General features: G+C 42.2%; 2 protein-coding genes across 4 annotated transcripts; both read left to right on the top strand.

Moving 5' to 3' along the window:
* The first annotated feature begins 1,018 nt into the window (after positions 1-1,018).
* On the top strand, positions 1,019-4,139 carry tha1 (threonine aldolase 1). Its single transcript, XM_080459712.1, has 7 exons — positions 1,019-1,359; positions 2,078-2,161; positions 2,261-2,349; positions 2,432-2,617; positions 3,139-3,276; positions 3,373-3,565; positions 3,646-4,139. The coding sequence occupies exons 1-7, from the start codon at positions 1,080-1,082 to the stop codon at positions 3,954-3,956; spliced, it is 1,281 nt and encodes a 426-aa protein (XP_080315838.1). The 5' UTR covers positions 1,019-1,079; the 3' UTR covers positions 3,957-4,139.
* Positions 4,140-6,883: 2,744 nt separating this feature from the next.
* On the top strand, positions 6,884-19,851 carry eef2k (eukaryotic elongation factor 2 kinase). 3 transcript variants are annotated; one of them, XM_080472267.1, is made up of 20 exons: positions 6,884-7,206; positions 7,724-7,980; positions 8,467-8,526; positions 9,485-9,585; positions 12,277-12,337; positions 12,437-12,474; positions 13,201-13,372; positions 14,307-14,456; positions 14,539-14,671; positions 14,762-14,889; positions 15,098-15,281; positions 15,378-15,445; positions 16,139-16,216; positions 16,557-16,613; positions 16,817-16,891; positions 17,547-17,678; positions 17,779-17,967; positions 18,053-18,177; positions 18,663-18,841; positions 19,321-19,851. In XM_080472267.1, exons 2-20 carry the CDS (start codon positions 7,729-7,731, stop codon positions 19,428-19,430), a joined length of 2,292 nt encoding a protein of 763 aa, XP_080328393.1. In that variant the 5' UTR covers positions 6,884-7,206; positions 7,724-7,728; the 3' UTR covers positions 19,431-19,851. The 3 variants fall into 3 exon arrangements, with proteins under 3 accessions (XP_080328393.1, XP_080328395.1, XP_080328394.1); XM_080472269.1 differs by lacking the exon at positions 16,817-16,891; XM_080472268.1 differs by lacking the exon at positions 16,557-16,613.
* The last annotated feature ends 933 nt before the right edge of the window (positions 19,852-20,784 follow it).

Raw genomic sequence — 20,784 nt, forward strand, 5'->3', positions numbered from 1 at the left:
TTAGACTTGCCTCACCGTCAGGCGTGCGTAGATGAGATTTATTCATATTATTATTATATTATTATCTTCAAGATGCAGATGTTCCAAATATCTTCTGATGTGAAATAACTGAGGAATGTTGAGCATAAAGATTAGCCTATAGACATAATAAAATAACATCTCAACCACTAAAACACATTGTCAGCTTTTCTTAATCTTAAGTTTTCATTGTTCCATTTTTGTTTGGAGAATGCCGAAAAAAGTGTGTGTATATTTTCCCAAATGCAATTTAATCTTGGATTTTAAACTCTTTATTGGGAACATCTCATCGATCATTCCCTGGATTGCAGTAACAGAATCATTAATGCATTCACAGATTACAGATTGTTGTTTTATTACAGAGCCAATTCAGGAACACTGACCGAGATGATCTTTACAGAGATCCCCAACTTGACAATACCTAATTTCAGAAGAAAAGTGGGTGGAATTAGTAAAAACCATAAACTCAGACAAAGTAAATCAACAACTGAGGTGTGATGCGATCTACTACAGTGATATATATATATATATATATATATATATATATATATATATATATATATATATATATATATCTATATATATATATATATATATATCTATCTATATATATATATATATATCTATATCTATATCTATATATATATATATATATATATATATATATATATATATATATATATATATATATATATATATATATATATATATATATATATATATATATATCTATATATATATATATATATCTATATATATATATATATATCTATATATATATATATATATATTGTTCCATGTTAGATAGATAGATAGATAGATAGATAGTATTTTGATGAAATATTGTGGACCCCAGCTCATTTGAGTTTGAGGCTCCTGCTTGTTTGAAACTCCACTGACGTGAATGGTCACTTTCTTAAGCAGGTGGCGCCACCTTGAGGTCCTACTCGCTCACTGCACGCAGGCGCACCGATATGTAACCCATTACTTCCTCTCTCAGGGAATGATTACCGGTCCAAAGTTCAAATCTCCTGGAGCGAAATGACAGAAAGGCTTCCACCATGTCTCTGAGCGCAGCCCCGTGCAGGACTCTCTTCACGCTCCTCAATTTGAGGAAGCCGCTCAGCGTGCGACATGCTGCAGCCGCGGCGCACGCGCTGCCAGTCCGTGACCCCGACAGGAGAGGCTACCACAGGCAATCCTGGCCGGGAGACGCGACCCGCGGCCGGGTGGTGGACCTCCGCAGCGACACGGTGACCAAACCCACCCCGGAGATGCGCAGAGCCATGTTGGTGTCTGAGGTGGGGGATGATGTGATGGGAGAAGACCCCTCGGTTAACGGTGAGAACCAGCGAGAGGGGGGGGGGGACTTTAATTCATGGTTTTATCAAATGTATAAGGTGACTGAGCACACAGTCTTTAAAACAGAGGATTAAGTTCTTAGTTACATTTAAAAGCACAGTTTTGCAGTTCACTTAAAAGTCCGTAAAAGAGGTGGATAACATCTAGTTTGAGAGTTTGCTTCTTCCATTGTTTGATTTTTGGTTTTTGAATTTGTTTTCAACAGTTGTCCCCCCGGTTTTTCAGGACATGCCACGTCTTAACAATAATTAGATCCTATCAGCTGAGACTCGTCCCCTCATCACATTGTAACTCCAGACTACATTATGCATTTGTATTTGTTTTGTAACTTTAGTCACAGATTGGAGGAAAACAGGGACCTGGAACTGACTTTTGAGTGATGGCAATCCTTCACACACTCACACTTTGAGGCAATTTCACAATCATCAGTAAATCACAAATGAATAGTTTGGGACCGTGTTAGAAACTTAATGCATACACGGAGGTTCTTGAACCGGCCCACCCCCTCACCAACATCAGGCTGTGCTTCTGTTTTGAGCATATTATTTTTATCAAAGGACAGTATCATCCTGCCATCTGCAAAACATCAATTTTTACCCCATGAGTTTGAGTAAAGTGCTTTATGTATGCCCTCTGTCCTTTGACCCCACCTCGAGATACAGCCTTTTCTCATAATGTGCTCCATTGATTCCCACAGAATTGCAGAAACTTGCCGCCGATATGTTTGGAATGGAGGCGACCCTGTTTGTCCCCACGGGGACTATGAGCAATCTCATTGCAGGTGAGCCATATGCTGATCGCGCAGAGCCAGGGCCAGAGCCAGAGTCAGGTTTTACGAGTCCAGGGTGGTTTTAAACTTGCTGAACATTTCATCGTGCAGTGATGGTGCACTGCAGGGAGCGAGGCGACGAGATGATCGTGGGTGACATGTGTCATTTACACATTTATGAGCAGGGAGGCAGTGCCCAGGTGAGCAGGCCGCAATGGAAGGCATGATGCTCAGCCCTTCATTTTCATGTTAAAGAAATGAACATTTGTTGTGTTGACACAGCTGGCGGGTGTCCATTCCACCACAGTGACAACCCTTCCTGATGGGACATTTGACTTGGAGCAGCTGGAGTCGAAGATTCGCCATGGTTACCCAGACGCCCACTACCCTCGGACACGCCTCATATGTGTGGAAAACACACACAATGTACAGGGAGGACGTGTGCTGCCTCTGCGCTTCCTGCAGGAGGTGTGAATGCATCAGCGTGTTTGAATTTATGTTTAAAGAATGTTTTTTTTTTTTTAGCTTCTCTTGGGCTGTCCAGTGTTGTACATACAACTTCTATTCTGCCTTTAGTTCTGAAAAAAATGTAAATAAGAAGTCAGATTGAATAGTCACCATAACGGATCCTTCAGCTCATGGATGTTGCTCATTTAAAGGCAAACTTTCCTGACAAAGTTTCAAAAGAGCTGGACAAGCGAGACATACTGCAATACATACTATATTGACTGATAATTGCCACATAATGTATATCAGTGGCTCGACATTTACCTACACCACTTTTCAGCAGTGCAACAATGATGTGATACATATCTTATATATCTTGGTATCAACATTATCCTGGTTAATGTCAAAGTAACGACTTATTTAATGCTAAAGTGATGTTTTCCACCATTTTTCTATCAACTTGGCCTCCTCATGAAAATAACCCAAAAAATAACAAAGGACCAAGCATTTTCGCAAAAAAGCAGTTTATTTGTGCCTCTCAGGTCCGTGCTCTGGCGGATCGATATGGTCTGTCTGTTCACATGGACGGAGCCAGGGTGATGAACGCTGCTGTGGCCCTCGGGGTGCCTGCATCCACCATCCTGCAGCACACACACACCGTCAGTGTGTGCCTCTCTAAGGTGGGTCTAATAAACATAAACTCTCTCAGAAGACGTAAAGAAGAACATACCACTAAACTTGCATCATGTAAAATGATTGATTTTGGTCTGTATCAGGGCTTGGGTTCCCCCGCGGGTACCATGCTGGCCGGACCTCGGGACTTCATAGCCCAGGCGGTCCGGTGTCGTAAAGCTCTGGGTGGAGGGATGCGACAAGTTGGATTACTAGCGGCAGCTGGAAAAATATCATTACAGGAAATGGTAGGAAGACTGGAAAAAGATCACCAAAATGCCAAAACCTTTGCTCAAGGTCAGTCGTTCATTCCTCTGATTATTATTAGAAGTCATTGGCTATTATACCCGTCCTATTGGAATTATCTTTTCTCTCAGCTGTGACAGACTACACCCCTTCTCTGTTTGCTGTGGACATTGCTGCTGTGGAGACAAACATCCTACGATTCCGTATGCAGGATCCCAGTCTGACTCCCGCCGAGTTCTGCGCCCGCATGGGTCAGGTTGATGAGGAAGAGGAGGCCGCACTGGGGCAGGGTGTCAGTGTTCTTATGTACCCCTATTTTGGAAACTCGGTCAGGGCTGTGTGGCATCATGATATATCTACTGAAGACACCCAGCTCGCGATCCGAAAACTGAAATATGTGGCCTCTAAGCACATGAAAGAAAGAAATGTGAAAGCTCAGTGAAACATGATGTGTTAGAATGTGTGGTTCAATAGTGAATGATCATACAATAGTCACACAACATGATCTAAAACAGAGGGAAGCCTCCAACAATGGACAAAACACACTTTTTGTGTTGCCAGATTTGTACTTTTAATTTAGTCCAGATAATTTTATTGAAATTCACAATCAATAAAACTAATTACTAAAACACTGTCTTATGTCAAATGTATTCCAGGATTTTGGGGTCTATTGTTATTATCCTTGTTATTATCGAGAGCAAGTAAATAGCGCAACAGACATCACAGTGTACCAATGTTCAGCTCAACACCATCTTTAAGAAAATTTATGATGTTTTAGAACTGTGTGCATTTTTTTTAGTGGAGAGCAATTAAGATCACTTTGTTTAGTGATTTCAGATTTGAGGAGAACCATCTTGTGTGGCCACAAGATGGCACTATTCCATCACAATTTTAATGTGTTCTACATGAGGCATAATACGGAGAACAGTCATTTTTTCTGTAACATATGAAACCCATAAATACAGGAAGGATAACACTTACTGTTTGCTAAAATTCTAAGAAAACATAAGCTGGCAGCGGTGGGATTCGAACCCACGCCATCGAAATGACTGGAGCCTAAATCCAGCGCCTTAGACCACTCGGCCACGCTACCGCGCATTAACCACGTGATGGACATCACAATTTATACAACTAGTTCCTTCATATGGCGATTATTTTCTTTCCTGCTACTGTCAGTTAACAAAGAATCATCTAATCGCGGGTGCCGAATAATACCATTACGGCATCAACAACAGTGGCTTCCGTTTTTAGCATACATCGCGAACCGGACATGGTTGGTTCTGTTTCCACGGTTACGATGTAAGGTGCTGACGTGTCATCACTAAACCCGTGATGACGCTAAACGCTTATAATGTGTTGTTTACATGGAATACAGCAATAAGCCCCTTTGTTTACTGTTGCCATTTTTTTTTTTATATTTAATATTTTTGTTCGTATTCTTTTACTACTCCTTTATTATCTTGGAATAACTTGGAAACAACAATGAGGAAATTTGACGACGATTCAAAATACATTTCAGGATATGAGCCACTTGTAGAGGTTGCATGCAGAAATAAGTTGCAATGGTTTGGCCAGATTACAAGAAGCACACAGAGCCTTGCGTGGTGGAGTGAAAGGATGCTTGAGGAAGACCAATGGTATCTTGGTTCATTAACAACAAGAAATGGACTGGAATTTTCCAGTTAAGAGAGATCACGTGACAAGAACAACCAGCCAAATAGTGAGCCTCATGAAAACCTGCCAATAAAATAAAACAACATTGTTATATCACACATATATACCAAATTATGATGAATTGTTCATGCTTGAAAAGTCAGTATTGAAAATATTGCATAGATAATGTTTCTATTCATAGAGATTTACTGCAGGTTGTTGGAGCTTGTTCACCTCATGGGCCATATACTAATAATACCTGACTATATTTTACTTTATTTGTGACAGTTTGTTTATTACACACTACATCAGCTAAAAAACCTGATCCTCCTGTTGAGCCACATGTTCCAATGGCTTCTTGTGGTGAGTTTCAATTGCCTCAGAGCTCAAAATGATTAGTGTAACATTAACTAGTTGGGAAAAAAACAAACACATGTTTCTAGTGTTACAGTATGTCACATAATTCCAAGTCAGAAAACAGCGTGTTCATAACGAGAAAAGTTGTTGTTACATTCACTCTGGGTATGAATGAACGTTACAGAACACTGGAAACGTCACAGAAGTCAGTGTGGTTCATTCCAGTTTGTCATAAAACTGAGATACAGAAAACAGCATGGACATGACCAGTAAAGCTGCTTGTGCATTATTTCTTTCTGGTTGTACAGAATAACATGACATTTCATGCAAGAGTCGAATAAAACAAGCTCTAGTGGCAACATGATCGCAGGTTTTATGTATGAATCAGTTAAATAATCAAACCACTTTTGTATGCTGGAAAAACAACATGAACTGATTTGGTGACCAAGTTGAAATCTGATCTCAAGATCTTCAAAGTTTTTCCTGAGGTAATTTAGGGTGACCAGATGTCCTCTTTTGCCCAGACATGTCCCCTTTTCACATCCACAGGGCGTTTACATACTCATTGTCACTGTTTTTCAAAGGACCGTTATATAGGCATTTCAACTATTTGTTGCTTAGTACAGAATATTATTTGATTATTGTTGCTCGAGACATTATTTTTTATGAGGCTGGCTTGTGAGTGGCTCTACTACCCTCACAAACCGAGGGAGGGAATGTTAGAGAAGCATTGGTTCTAATCCGCCAATAAAACCCCAAAGAGGGATTTTTTTTCAGTAATTATTTTGCGAGAGAAATTAAAGATTTATCCTGGCTTTATAATCTTTTTTTTTTTTTTTGTCCTCTAAAACTTTAAAATGGAGCGATAGTTTTGTCATATTTTGATTTTCTCTGTTGAAGAGGCAATATGATTTAATGTTGGTATTTGTAAAAGTGCTGACCCAGCAGGAAAAGTTTGGGAGCCACTGAGTTAATTGGGGATCGTTTGACTCGTAGAAATCCAGCTTGATAAAGTGGTGTGCATACTAGCTTTAAGGACATGTTTGTACATTGTTCATGGTTGATAATAAAGTACATATTGTCCTTCTCAGTCTTGTATATAGTCTTTTTTTTTTTTTCAGTTTTGCCTCTTGGGGTGTGAGTATGTGTGTTGCCTGGGAAATGAATGCACTGAACAAAAACAGTATAAATAACTGAAATAAACTAAACTAAGACAAAAGTAAGCAATAACAAATAAGGTGCTGAAAGAGATATGTTGTGTCTTGGGATCTGTCCCGTTTCCCAGTTCGCCTGAACGCATCACTGAATATCCGCTCTTGCATTGTCCAACTGTGAGTGCGTTCGATTTCCGACAGCCGTGAATGCAGCCGGAGGCGGGGTTAAGCTGCACAGAGTGGTGCGCTACGTGCAGAAGAAGCTCCGCGTCGTGGTGGACTGAAACGAGTACATCGCGCCACCACCACCACCAACCCCTTTTTGCCAGGCACGTCCCCGGACCGTCAGGACACACCGGAGAACCGGGACCGAGTCAGTCCGCCCCGTCCGCTCGGCTGCTGGAGGCGTGTTTATCCGAAGCTACTTAAACATCCACCTTTTAACTCCAAACTGGAGCTGCAGGGAGACGGAAGAGGAGCGGATACTCTGTCAACTTTCTGCCATTCATTGGTGCATCCGATTTTCAGGTTGGTTATATTTATTTGTATTATTGCATTATTAAACAGGAAAGATACAACTCAGTGTTTGTGCATGGCTTTAATGCTGCACACTGATATCATGTACAGCCCTCATGGCTGCTGCTGTGTGCTTCACAATGTGTTGGTCACATTGCACCAGCAGGGAATATTCCTACATTCCACGCTATCAACTAGCTGATCCTTTAAATGATCCCAAACAGTCGAACAGATCGGTGCTTGTATTCCTTCAGTAACACCAAATAACCAGATAATGCTCAGGTTGTTTACTTCAATGTGCATTATGGCGGGATGTGTATGTTTATCAAGTCCCAAGGCTGGAATTACTATGTTGTTGTTGTTCCTCTGTGCAGCCACTCTAAGAGGATTCCCCCACGCATGGGTCACATTGTACACTGCAGCCATCATGCAGGATTGTTGTGATCACGTACTCTAATGGCCGCCTGAGTCTCTGCTCCACAGTCATTCACTGCTCTCTCTACCTTCTCTCCTGTCAAATGCACACCAGGCAACATGGAGGACGAACTCATGTTCCGCATGGAGGAAGACGGCAGTGCCACCAGACCCCCAGTTCAGAGAAATGCCCTCAAATACCGGGCATCCTCCCTAAGTGATGCCAACCCCAGTGAGGACGACGACGATGATGATCACTTCATTGCTCCCATTCTTGACGACTCTGCCAAAGAAGTCTGCCACTATTTGAAAAGCTTGGTGTACACACGGCAGCTGTCAAACTCTCTCCCCAAGAGCAACTTTGTGTGCAGGGTGAGCCTCCGCCTCTGTGACTGCATGATGCAAAGACTCAACGAGAGAGAAATGTTGTTATCAAATGCTGGAATTAGATCAGATCTGCTCGTGCATCAGCACAACAAGTGGACTTCTGCAAATTTCTGTGAGAACAGCCCTTTACCGTATAAGGAAAGATGGCCTGCACAGACGCATCAATATCTGTGTCATTTAGGTGTGTGTGTGCCTGGGTATTCTCTGTGTGTTTACTCAAGTGGAAAGTTGGCCAATCATATGAACGCTGAGATGAGTACAGGAAGTGTCAGGGAGTGGTTTTCACCTCAGGTGAATGTAAACAAGTATGTTTGTAACACTGACACGGCAGATCAGCAGCATAAAGTGCACACTATTTAGCAGCTCTCTGTTTGGAGCATTTATGAAACTAATGTTTGTTTTATTTGTAATGATGCCGCTTAAGTTGTTTGCTGATGGAAAGCCGCCCGTTTTCTTCACCTTTCTGCACAGAGCGAAACAGAAACCAAGGCAGAACCTCGCTCGTACAAGGTCTTGTCTGAACGTGCACGGGTAAGTTTCAGATCTGACTGTATTGATTTCCCTCTTCACCCGTGATCATCCTCTTCACTCTCTAATTTGCTTCCCATTTTTTTCCATTTTGGTATTTCTCTTCACGTTTGACCTCTCTCATTTCCGTCTGACACCCTTCCTGCATGCTCACTTCCTTCTTGATTTGTTGTTTTGTTTATGAATGAATTGTTCTTGCTACCATATCAATATCCAGGAGTCTAAAATATTTCTACTGCTTCTTTAAACATAGTTTAGAAAGATGACAGTATTTCTGCCGATAAATGCTTTTAAAAAAAATATATACATTTTTGCAACCGGCCATGCTTTCGAGCAATTTGATCTTGAAGTCAGCAGACTGTAAAGTCTCTGGTAGCACGTCAGAGTCCCAGCAGTTAGATGAGGCCTGACGTAGGACGTATCGTCTGCCCTCCATCTTCAGACGCAACACTCGCTTCTCATGTAAATGCTACACTCTATTTATATATACATGTCCAGCATTCCTGCAGTGATGTACGAGGGAGACGTGCTGCTGCTGCTTGCTATGTCGGGCCGGACAGGGATTGGTTTACTCACCATCCGATTTAGATTACTACAGAGGCTTGATTAAAGGTCGGGAGGAGGAATGTTATTTTGATTTTGTTTTTGCAGATGGGCAGCAAGTCAGATTGCAGCAGGAACGGCATCCGACATAAGAATCTCTTAGTATTATCATTCTCTCACTTCAATTTTAGTTAAAGCACATACTTTCAACACTTCTAACACATTTTGCCATTGAAGGAAATCTGAAGTGGGAAGAAAAGATAATAAAGTCGTCTATAAAATACTCATATTGTGCACTGAAACTCCATGCATGGAAAACAAACCTACTCCTCCTCCCCCTGTGTGCTCTAGGAGTTTAATCATTTATGCATGATTAAAAACAAATACTGATGTATAATACGGTTGTTTTGTGCGACAGGCGGCATGGTTCCATGCCATTGAAAAGGCCAAAGCCATGCCCGACCCCTGGGCGGAGTTTCACCTGGAGGACATTGTGACTGAACCCTGCGTCCGTTACAGGTACAAATGACATTGTTATTCGGACAATACAAGTCCAGTACGTGTCCACATTTGATAACTTGTACACGTCTCTCCTCTAACTTAACAATGGTAAATTGAAGCAAATACAAGACCATAAGAAAAACACTCATACTAATTATTGAATTCAGTAGTGTTCTTGGATTATTTCTTATAATGGCATAAACACAATGTTTTCTAATTGACTTACACAGAAATACTCCAATTCCCAGTTCATGCAAATATCTTAAGAAAATGTGTGCTGGACCATGTGCATTGTACACAGAATACTTCAAGTAACACAATAAGTCATACAAGTAATAATTATTATATTTAACTAACTCTCATGTTGAGAATTTCTGTATATTCGATGGAATATATGTCATTTTGGTCATTTTTTACACACCTTTGCCAGATGCACGCTCGTGCAAATACACTTTAGGATTATAGGAAAGTATTCGACCAACGAAGGGATTTATCAAACAAAATGTAACTGCTTTGCTTCTGTCTCTCCATATGAACTGCATAGTGAGGCGGTGGTTCTCTGTGGCTTTGCCCCTGAAGATTCTTTAGATTACTTCAGTGTTTGATAGGTCAAGGTTTCTGTTGACACAGACCGATCCGCCTGCATCGCTCTGGAACACTCATGGTCTTGGCCGCTGGCCTCTTGTTGCCTTATTGGCCCATATCTTGGTCAGTGGGGCGGCGCTAAACTTAACTGTTGACAAACATGACTTTTGATGGGCACTGGAACCATGGCCGTGCTTTGGCACCATCCTCTGGTATTTGGATGGGTGGGTTACTGGCTTTTGTACAACAGGCACGGCAGTTCCCTCAACGCCTTTCACAAACTTCTTCAAGGAAGGGACACAGCAAGACAACTTGAATGGGCAAAGAACAGGAGCCTAATGAATAGCTCTTATATAACACACGGGGTTTGTACTTTTCTCCAGCGGGAGGAGGGACTCTCCAGGCTTTGGATTTGCTTTGGTGTTCTCTTTTCGTGTGCTAATTTTACCCACACGTAACCTCACTCCTCCTTGCCCCCCTCGTGGCAGGAACTCGATGGTATGGGACTCGTGTTAGGAAGTGTTCTAGAGGAGAGAGGCGATTAGTTAGATGCTGGAGAGGACTGCTGCCGTTTTCTTTCTTTCTTGTTTTTGTGGAGACGCGAGTGGAAAAGTAGAGCGGGCTGTCTGGCAGCACTCAGGTTTCAGCTGTGAAGACTTGCAGCTGCAGCTACTGTATTTATCCATTAACTCAGGGCACAAACACACACATTGACCCAGACACACAATGTGCTTTATGTCACCAGTTTGGGGGAAGGAAATGGTTTCAGTCCAAAAAAAAAAAAAAAGCCTTCTGTTTGACAATGAGAACACGTACGGCTTTCTTATACTGCGCATCTGTTTTTGTCTTGTACTGAATTCCTACTGATCCCCTCGTCATGTGAATGAGATAAAAAAAAAACTGCCGTGTTTGCACTTCAGTAAGGATGAATTTAATCTGTTATCTGGATGTATTGGGACTTATTGACAGCACAGCAGAGGCTTTTGAAAAAAAAACAAATAAAAGACAGCCAGGTCAAGGTTCGGCAGGCTTGTGTCAGTGGTTCACAATGCAACAGGTGGAAAAACCAAAAAGGAAAACGAGTGGGGTTCTCTCAGCGTATAGCGGGGTCAAAGGTTGTGCTCTTTGACAAACGAGTGACCAACAACTGTGTCGTTGCACGTCCGCAAAGCCGCAGCTGACTCCGAAAGTTAAAGCTAAATGTGCTACAACTGAACACTGAGGAGATGATTTGTGTCTTTACTTACTTTATATACGGGAGGCTTTGCTTTAATGTGTTTCGTTCTCCAATGTGCGGTGCAGTTTGAACATGTTGGATAAGTTTTAGTTGTTTTTTTTTCTCCCTGTGCCTGCGTCGGTTTTGTCTTGGAACTTCTTGTTCTTCCCACATTCCAAACACATGCGTTAAAGTTAATTATTGAAAGTAAAAAGTGACTTTTCCTCTTGGTGTGAGTCATTTGATGCACGGCTAACCTGTTAAATCATTGGCTGCCTTTCATCCAGTGTTGGCTGGGAAAGTCCCCACAGCCCCGGCAAATCTCAATCTGGATAAAACCTGATAGATGGATGCTTTTGAGGTCATTCGCTGACTATCTAAAATAGATCTGGAAGCTGTTATAAAGCAATTAAACAGCCCATCTTCCACTCTTCTTACATTTCTCTGCAGGTTTGAGTGATCCACAGCTAAACTTTGTTTACAAGTTCACACTGTGTTGACAAGAACACAATCTTTCCATCTATTTTCCATGCCGCCTTGCCCAACTCAGGGTTGTGGTGTGCAGGATGTACCCTGCATTTAGTCCAGAGGCAGATTGGATTGGCTCCAATCTGCCCCTGGACTAAACGCAGAGTACATCCTGGTCAGGTCACCAGTCCCGCAGAGGGCAAACAGAGAGAGAGAGACAGTCACACATTCACACCTACAGACAATCGAGAGTCACAGATTCACCTTTTTGAGTTGAAAACAATTAAACTCTTCACACAAAGGCCCCTCAAGGCTATAATCACTGTAGACATCCTCACTGTGCCGACTTTGACAAGAACTTCTTAAAGGAAATGACTGTTATGTTTGTGCTGTTCGACAAGTGAACATAATTGATGAGATGCAACATTTCAACTCGACAGGTACAATGCGGTGACGGGAGAGTGGGTTCAAGACCAGATCCATGTCAAGATGGCTGCACAGGTCTTATTTCTCTCTTTCTACAACTGTCACTGTGGAGTCTTGTGTCTTATCTCGGTTTTTTTTCTTCTTACATATTTCTTCCTGTTTGGTTTCTCACAGCCGTTTGGGAAAGGAGCCATGAGGGAGTGCTTCAGAACGTACGTTGAAATTCGTCTCCATATTCATCACTTGTCGTCTCGTGTTTGTTCCAGGTTTCCTAACCGAAGCTGTAAACAAAACGCTGTCATGTGTCTCACTTCGATTGTAGCCTGAAAGAGGTTCAGGTCCTCTTCCCTTTCTCCTAATCGTGGGGAGAGCAGCTGATGGACTTCAGCTCAGCTCTGTGAAATCTCCCACGATAGTACATGGACATTTATTTTTAACTCCCCTCTGATTGTGTGGACTCACTTGATGTTTACTGATTAGGTGGAGAACAATTTGTACACAGCGTTAATGCTGCTCCCTTGTGCTCTGGCTTTAGTGACATTAAACAGTGAAAGATGATGAAATGATTGTCAGTCTTTAATAGTAAAGTGGGAAACGCAAAAAAAACCCAAAAAACTGGATCTATTCACGTCCCCCACACTTTGGCTTTTTTTCCTCAGTATCCCACAGAAAGTAGAAAAATAAATAAATCCCAAAACATGTCTTCCTAAAATAGAATTATTCTGTATTGTGGTATGTTTTCCTGCTGGGATTGGATTCTTGTGGGTGAAACCAGTCACACTGGGTACATCTGCCATCACTTTCAGCTGATAACGATAACAGTTTATACTTTCTCCAGCCCTAAAGTTTCCATATATGTATACATTTTACTGACACATGCCTCCTCCCCCCCCTCATCATTAAGCACTTCTTTTTTCTTTTTTTTTTTTAATTTCTAGGAAGAAGTTGTCGAATTTCTCCCACAGCAGCAACTGGAAGTCTGCATCGAACTATGTGGCCAAGCGTTACATGGAGACGGTGGACAGAGATGTTTACTTCGAGGACGTGAGGCTACAGATGGAGGCCAAACTGTGGGGGGAGGAGTACAACCGTCACAAACCTCCAAAACAGGTACGGGAGAAACGTAACGCTCTCCGCTGACGGGCTGAGACAGAACCAGAGATAATCCCTCAAACGATCGCAGTGCATTACGACACTGGAGACGGAAACAGCTTCAATTTCCGATTTCGTTTTTGCTGTCTGCGTGACGAGAATTTGCTGATAACAGTTTTTCAGGATACTGATAAGATTTGTGAAAACTGTAAATATGGGTCGAATGCTTTGTTATGCAAAACCTTTGGATGTGCAATACGGAATGTTAATGAGACCAACAGTTTGACACTTGATGTCCAACTTTTCCTTCACATTAAGATTCTCAGACATGAATAACTAAAAACTTTTTTACAGCTGAAACCACCATGTTGATGTGGTGTTTTTTTTTTTTTGTTTTTATCCTTATATAGGACTGCAATAGCAATGTTTATGTATTTGCAGAGAAAAGCTGTATCTCTGAGCTTAATCCTTCAGCAAAGCAGGAGTATATAAGGTTTTGAAAACTATGCACACAAATGAATTAAATTTGTGTTTGGTAGATGTTTATTTCCCCTTTAAGTGGTGCTTTAATTATAAGAAAAATGCATGTCAGTTGTGCAGCAGAGCTCTGTCGGTTGCATTCCTGCAAAATTAGCCAAACCTTCTCTGGTGATAAAGAAAATAATTATAATTCAACAAACACACGTTTTGTATTTTCTGTACTTATTTTGATAATAACAACTTACTTTATATTTCACATTGTTTTCAGAGAAACTATAATTACATTTGAATTTACCTATTGTTTATGAGTAAAATACCCCCCCCCCCCCCTTTTTTTTTTTTTTTTTACATCTGCAGTGTGTAGATACTGAATGAGTTGTACTGCATCTGACCAAAGGTTATTTCCATAACCCCAGTTCTCTGTTCCCCATTGTGAGACAAATGCATGAAATGAATGTTTTAAAACTACCAGGTGGACATCATGCAGATGTGTGTGGTTGAGATGATCGACAGACCGGGCAAACCTCTCTTCCACCTGGAGCATTACATCGAGGGCAAGTACATCAAGTACAACTCCAACTCGGGCTTTGTCAGGGACGATAACATCCGACTCACTCCGCAGGTGAGCCGGCGTCGCTCCTCTTCAAGTGACTGAAACACTCTCAGCTGACAGTGAAGCGTAACGCCACTCTTCTCTCCTCCAGGCCTTCAGTCACTTCAGTTTCGAGCGGTCAGGCCATCAGCTGATCGTAGTCGACATCCAGGGAGTCGGAGATCTCTACACCGACCCTCAGATCCACACTGAGAAGGGGACTGACTTTGGCGATGGGAATCTAGGTATCCTTGACTTTGACATTCTGTGTGTGTGTGTGTTCTCTGAATGGAAGTTATTGTACGTTCTCCATCATGATAAGAACTTTGTTCCAGGTGTCCGAGGCATGGCTCTGTTCTTTCACTCCCACCTGTGTAACAAGATCTGCAAGAGCATGGACCTGACGCCGTTCGACCTTTCTCCAGGGGAGAAGTCTCAGCTGGACTGCACCAACAAACTGCTAGTAATTTCAACATTTTTGTAATATGAGCAATTAGAATTGTCAATCAGGGTCTAAAATCGGCAGCAACTTTACTTAACTATGCAGCTTGAAACGGTGGAAAGTAATGAATTAAATCAAAAATCCGAGGATCTTTTCTTTCAGTCAAGATGATAGGTGCTTTGGCATCAACTGCCTCTAAATCTCCTTTTTTTCGTATTTCTTTTCTCAGAAGTCAGCCAAGACGGTGCTGCGGGGCAGTGAAGAGCAGTGTGGCTCCCCACGGGTCCGGACCTTCTCGACGGGCCGGGCTCCCCCGCTGTTGTCGCGCCTGTCAGAAACCTCGTCAGCCGACGACAACATGAGCGACGTGGACTCCATCCCCTGCTCCCCGCTCACTCTCGGTGGATCTCTTGGCAAGTCGCCGACTGATGCACACATCGCTGACATGTCAAATGACTGGTTGTCTGCAAGAAAGCATGACGTTTGTGGTTCTTCACATCATTTCACAGGCTTGTCTTTCACTGGAATGTATGAACACGACAGACTCCACAACAATAACAACACAGGTGAACACAAGGTAAGTCACAGACTCACCGCGAAGCACCAAGAGCCACAAAGGACTATTTATACAAATAGTAAGTCTTCATCTCTAAAAGTGCAACAGGAGAAAGAAGAAAACAAAGGTGATGATAATTAAAATGGTAATAAAAACAAGAGTCCTTAAGCAATGCAAGCAATTTACCTGCACATCTAAAAAATATGAATGTCATCAACATCTTCTCATGTTGTGAAATATTCAGATTATTGCATTTTATGGTTTTTAAGGCCATAAAGAATAAAACGTCAAAAAGGCTTGAAACATGTCAACTGGTCTAAGAAATGTTATATTTGAATTATGTGGAAAAAATGCACCTGTTTAAATAAGTTGAACAAATGTATTCAAAAGCAAGTAAATTTGTATTTATATTAGAACAGATTGTGTCTCATGTGGCTTTTATTGTTGGCATAAGTGTGAAGCCACATTACAGTGCCCAAAGAAAGAGAGAAAGCCCACAAATAGAACTTACTGAGACTGAAGGGAGTGTAACATCTCCAAATATCCCACTGACATTTTGGCATCGATTCCTTCTCCAGTCACAGATCAGACAGTAAAAAGTCTACAAGTACCTCTGGTCGCTCTTTTTTCTTTTTTGTCACGCTCTCTGCTGGATTCTCAAGTATCAGGCCTCGTCCAGGCTTATGTACGCTCTCATTTGACTTCTGTTTGTAGGAATCGGAGAGTGGCGGGGACAGCGGCTACCCCAGTGAGCGGAGAAGCGAGGGGGATCCAAATGACCATGTAGATGGGGTAAGAATGAATTTATTTTGAATACTAAGGTCAGTCAGAATTTGCTTGCAAGATATATTTACCACCAGTTTTGTATCCTGACATTTGCAAACGTTCCGTTTATGTTTCTGGGGTTCAAATTACATTTAACTTACTTTATATTTGAAACGCTGGAGTTGTCTTATGTTCTCACCAATATTGCAAATGGTTGAGGGGGGGGGACTCATTATTTGAAATGCATTAGTGAACAGACTGGTGGAACATCTGATCTGATTTTCATGTTAAACTTTTGTAGCTCTTTCTGTTTGAACTATGTGTTAAACTTGGTTGGTTGTATAATGCATGTTGTATCATCACGTAGGCCTACCACCGCTACCAGAGACATTATTCCGAGTCGGATGACGACAGTTTCAGACGGGTAAACAAACCAAAATACTGTAAATGCCTTGCTCGCCTCCATCATAATCTTCCTCCCTGGAAACAAATGATATTCCTCTGACATTCCTCACCCAGAGTCACTTTGTGATTGTCCTTTTATCGCCCTCATCGTTTCCCCTGTTATCTTTTCCTCACCTTTTTCTTTAATTCAGCTCCACCTGCTCTCTCTTTCCCTCTCACTAGAGGAAGATGGTAGCTCCTCCGAGAGTTTCTGCAATCCTCACTCATGACATGTCAGGCACCCCTGACCACGAATGGGTGATTATTTGCATGGAGGCTCACGGGCCTGCTGTGCAGCGCTTTGCAGGCTTTCCTCCAAGAAGCTTTCTTGCTCGTGCTGAAGATTTGTGCCGTTTATTAAGCCGACTGCCACTGCTTTTGTTTCCCGTTTGCAGCGGAGTGAAAACAAACAAAATGCAAAAATGCACAAAAGGAAAAAAAGCTACAGTTTGAATTAAAACACCATCTACCTCCAGTTTACTGCCTCTGCTGTCCTGCTCCTGTTTTTTTCCCCATAGTAACGTTGTGTGTGTGCTTTGTGGTGCAGTTTTTCCTCATTTTTTCATGTAAATTTCTCTCATTGAAAGACTGGCGAACAGGGGCGTACTCCTTGAACACAACCAAAACATATCACAGCATTTCATAATTTACAGTTAAGAGTACAGTGAAGAAATTCAGATAAATCCGGTATGTTGGTGCTCAGGTGATGGTTTTCTGCCTCTCTGAACTCGAGCCTACATTTATCCCGTATATTAGTTCAGAGTACACCAGCCCTTTCTGGATCGATACCCCCCTGACCGAGCAGAGTTTCACTTTTCAGCCTTGATCTGTTTTTCATTTCATCCCATCAAGATCACATTTGAATTTACGATTTGTTCTTGTGTTGTAATGCATGGCGTCTGTTTTGCTTCAGCTGACGGAGGAGAAATGGACTTTCTACCACTCGTCTCGTGCTCACGTCCACCGGTCGTCCTGCGTGGCCACAGAGGTGGAACGACTCGACACACTCCTGCAAAAGAAGATTGGCCAGTCAATCCTCGGAAAGGTGCGACAGCACAACATTTACTCGTGTCAGATTGTCTTGTCTTGACATGGATTCGTAGGTTAAAAAAAAACAACAACAAAAACCGTGTTTCCCCTTCCAGGTCCACCTGGCCATGGTGCGATACCACGAAGCAGGTCGTTTCTGTGAGAAAGACGAGCAGTGGGATCAGGACTCGGCCTTTTTCCACCTGGAGAGAGCGGCCTTGTGCGGAGAGCTGGAGGCCATCGTGGCTTTGGGACAGTGCTACATGCAGCTGCCTCATCACATTCTGTCCGACATGGAGGTGGAGGTACGCTGCACTGTGTGTGTTTGTGGTTCTCTCGCAAACTCTCAGTTTGTGCATTCACACTCTGACGTGTTTGTGTTGTTGACAGAATTGTGCCGGTAACAGGATGAAGGGTTTCAAGTATCTGCTGCAGGCCGCTGAGGCTGGCGACAGGTCATCAATGATCACGGTGGCCAGAGCCTTTGACACTGGGATCAATCTGTCGGCTGAAAGGTCAGTGAACGTTGAATCAAAACCAGATGAGCTGGGTCAAGCTGACACGCCTGTCCTGGTCTAACTGGTGATGGTTTTATGTTGCAACCCGGCCCCGGTGGTTTTAGAACATTGCAAAGACGGGGCACACCCAACATACACATCTACAGGTACTCTAAAGTCACTCATTAGTCTCAAATGCACATTTCTCGACTCTGGGGACTAAAAGGAGCACTCAGAAAATAATTACCGGTATGTGACAGGAAAACATGCAAACTCCCAGCAGATGTTCCCCGTAGCCCAACCTGGGTTTGGTAACCTCAGCACCAGCGCAGTTGCTTTGAGATGTAACATTAGAACACATGACCACGGCTCAGTATAAAGCTCAGAAGCTTACAATGGAAACTGGCAAAGACATACTGATGTCCAATGACGTCATTTCTTTATTTTTGTTTCTTTTCCCTCTATTCCACAACTAATGATACTTTCACCCTTCGCCTCTACAGAAAACAGGACTGGGAGGAAGCGATCCACTGGTACGACACCGTGTTAAACATGACGGACTACGACGAGGGGGGAGAGTTCGACGGAACGCAGGATGAACCTCGCTATCTCCTGCTGGCCCGGGAGGCCGAGATGTACCAAGAGGGAGGCCACAAGCTCACCGCAGACCCACAGAAAGCGGGTGAGACATCGGCATGATTAACAATGCCTATTTTCTTCATTTATTTTAGCGACAAGCGCTTTGAATATTGGTCTAAACTTGTAGTACATAACATATACAACCCTGACATTTTGACAACAGTTGTTTGTGGTGATGGTACATCAACTGGAGGATGCCAGGAAGAATACATGAAGTTCTGTCATCTGCAAATCTCAAAAAGAGGTTCAAGATGTAGATAGATGGAAAACTACTACACCTTTCTGAAAAGGTAGATGTAATGGGAGTAAGAGCATTTAAGAGACTATTTGTCAAAAGTGGTAAAAGTTCCAATCTCAACATGATCATAATAACAATGGAATTCAACAATGGTTTAAATTAAATTTTAAAGTAGGATATCAGACTATTTATACACAGACAATTCTTTTTTTTTACCGCAATCGAGAAGAGAACTTTTAAACATCAGCAGTTGTGTAATGAGAAGGTATCCTCTGTTTGTGCAGGTGACCTGTTCACAGAAGCAGCAGAAGCAGCGATGGAAGCCATGAAAGGTCGCCTGGCCAATCAGTACTACATGAAAGCAGAAGAGGCCTGGGCGCTGATGGAGGAGTAAAACATGAACATAAATATTGAAGCCATTTGAGGACGTAGTCGTCGATGTGTGAGGTGGATTTCTACACATTCTGGGTACGACCTTGAATGGTGACCGTTTACATATTTACGACAGAATTTTTTTGCTGTTGGCAGTTATTTAGTGTGAGCGTGAGCATTCAACTTTCAAACATTTGCATCCCATCTATCCCCAGGTTTCTTTCTCTCTGTGGTGCTAGTCATTCTTACTGTTCTTCCCCTAATTCTCCCATAATCCTCTGTTTTGCTAAGTGAATGTGTCTGCATGAAACAAAAGTCTAAATAATCAAAATGAGAGAAATGTTTTCTTAATTTGCCTCAGAGTTTAACGCACTTATGTTGGAAGAATGGATGTGAGAAACTAATGTTCAAAATTGTAAAATAAAGCGTGCTTTGTATTGATATTTATTCCTGTTTTCTTCAAAGAAAGGGCTCTTACATTAAAGGTCTACAACTGAGTCATTTATTCCTCCAGTGAGTATTTTTCTACAGGTAACTATCAACTGGATAAGTGTGTCTCATTGATATAATCCACAGCAACAGGCACTCAAGCTGAAACGCAGCATGTAAGCTATTGGAACGTTCCTGATTATTTGTTGGTGGCACAGAACTATTGAACTTCCACATACTTACTGCTGGTCCTTGTTGCACTGCTTAGTGCACTTTCAGCCCAGTGCTGAGGTTACTAAACCAGCAGAGAAGAGAGAGGCTCAGCACAGAATCAATATATGATCTATAAAAATAAAAAAGCCCCAACCTTGGAGCTGCTGGAATGCAACATAAATGCCATCCTTCACTGGTCCAAACAGCCAGACCAAAACTGGCTGTTTAAAAGTTTATTTACAAAGTGCTCTCGTCATAACTACAAATAAATCAGGGATAAATGCAAAATCACCCTCTTATCTCAGGGGTCTAACTTGCCTAACAAACGAGTAAAATAAATACAAAGTACTTGCCTACCTGTCTAAACATAAGCAAGAGAAAAGATTTGAAAGTTGCTGCTCACTTCACGCCAAAGCAACACAATGCTTTATTTATGCACCTTGACACACGCAGAAGGATGGCCACCCCCCTCTAAACGACTCTGCCACGGGTGACGTCATTCTTCCCCCCCTTAAGTACCGGCGCCTTAGTGGATTCGGCCAGTCAAGTCTCCGGGACGGCACAGGCTGATTTACAAAGTATATTGACAACAGCTTGTTGTCTGGAAACCCACAATGTGTGTTGTAGAATGTGTCATGACAGTACACATGGTACAGATGAAAAACAGACAGAAATGTGACGCAAATGAAAACTGAAGAATCTATGACATATTCTCACTTAATCTTAATTAGCAC

Source organism: Lipophrys pholis, assembly GCF_963383615.2.
Source record: "Lipophrys pholis genome assembly, chromosome: 1".
In the NCBI taxonomy this organism is placed as follows: domain Eukaryota; kingdom Metazoa; phylum Chordata; class Actinopteri; order Blenniiformes; family Blenniidae; genus Lipophrys; species Lipophrys pholis.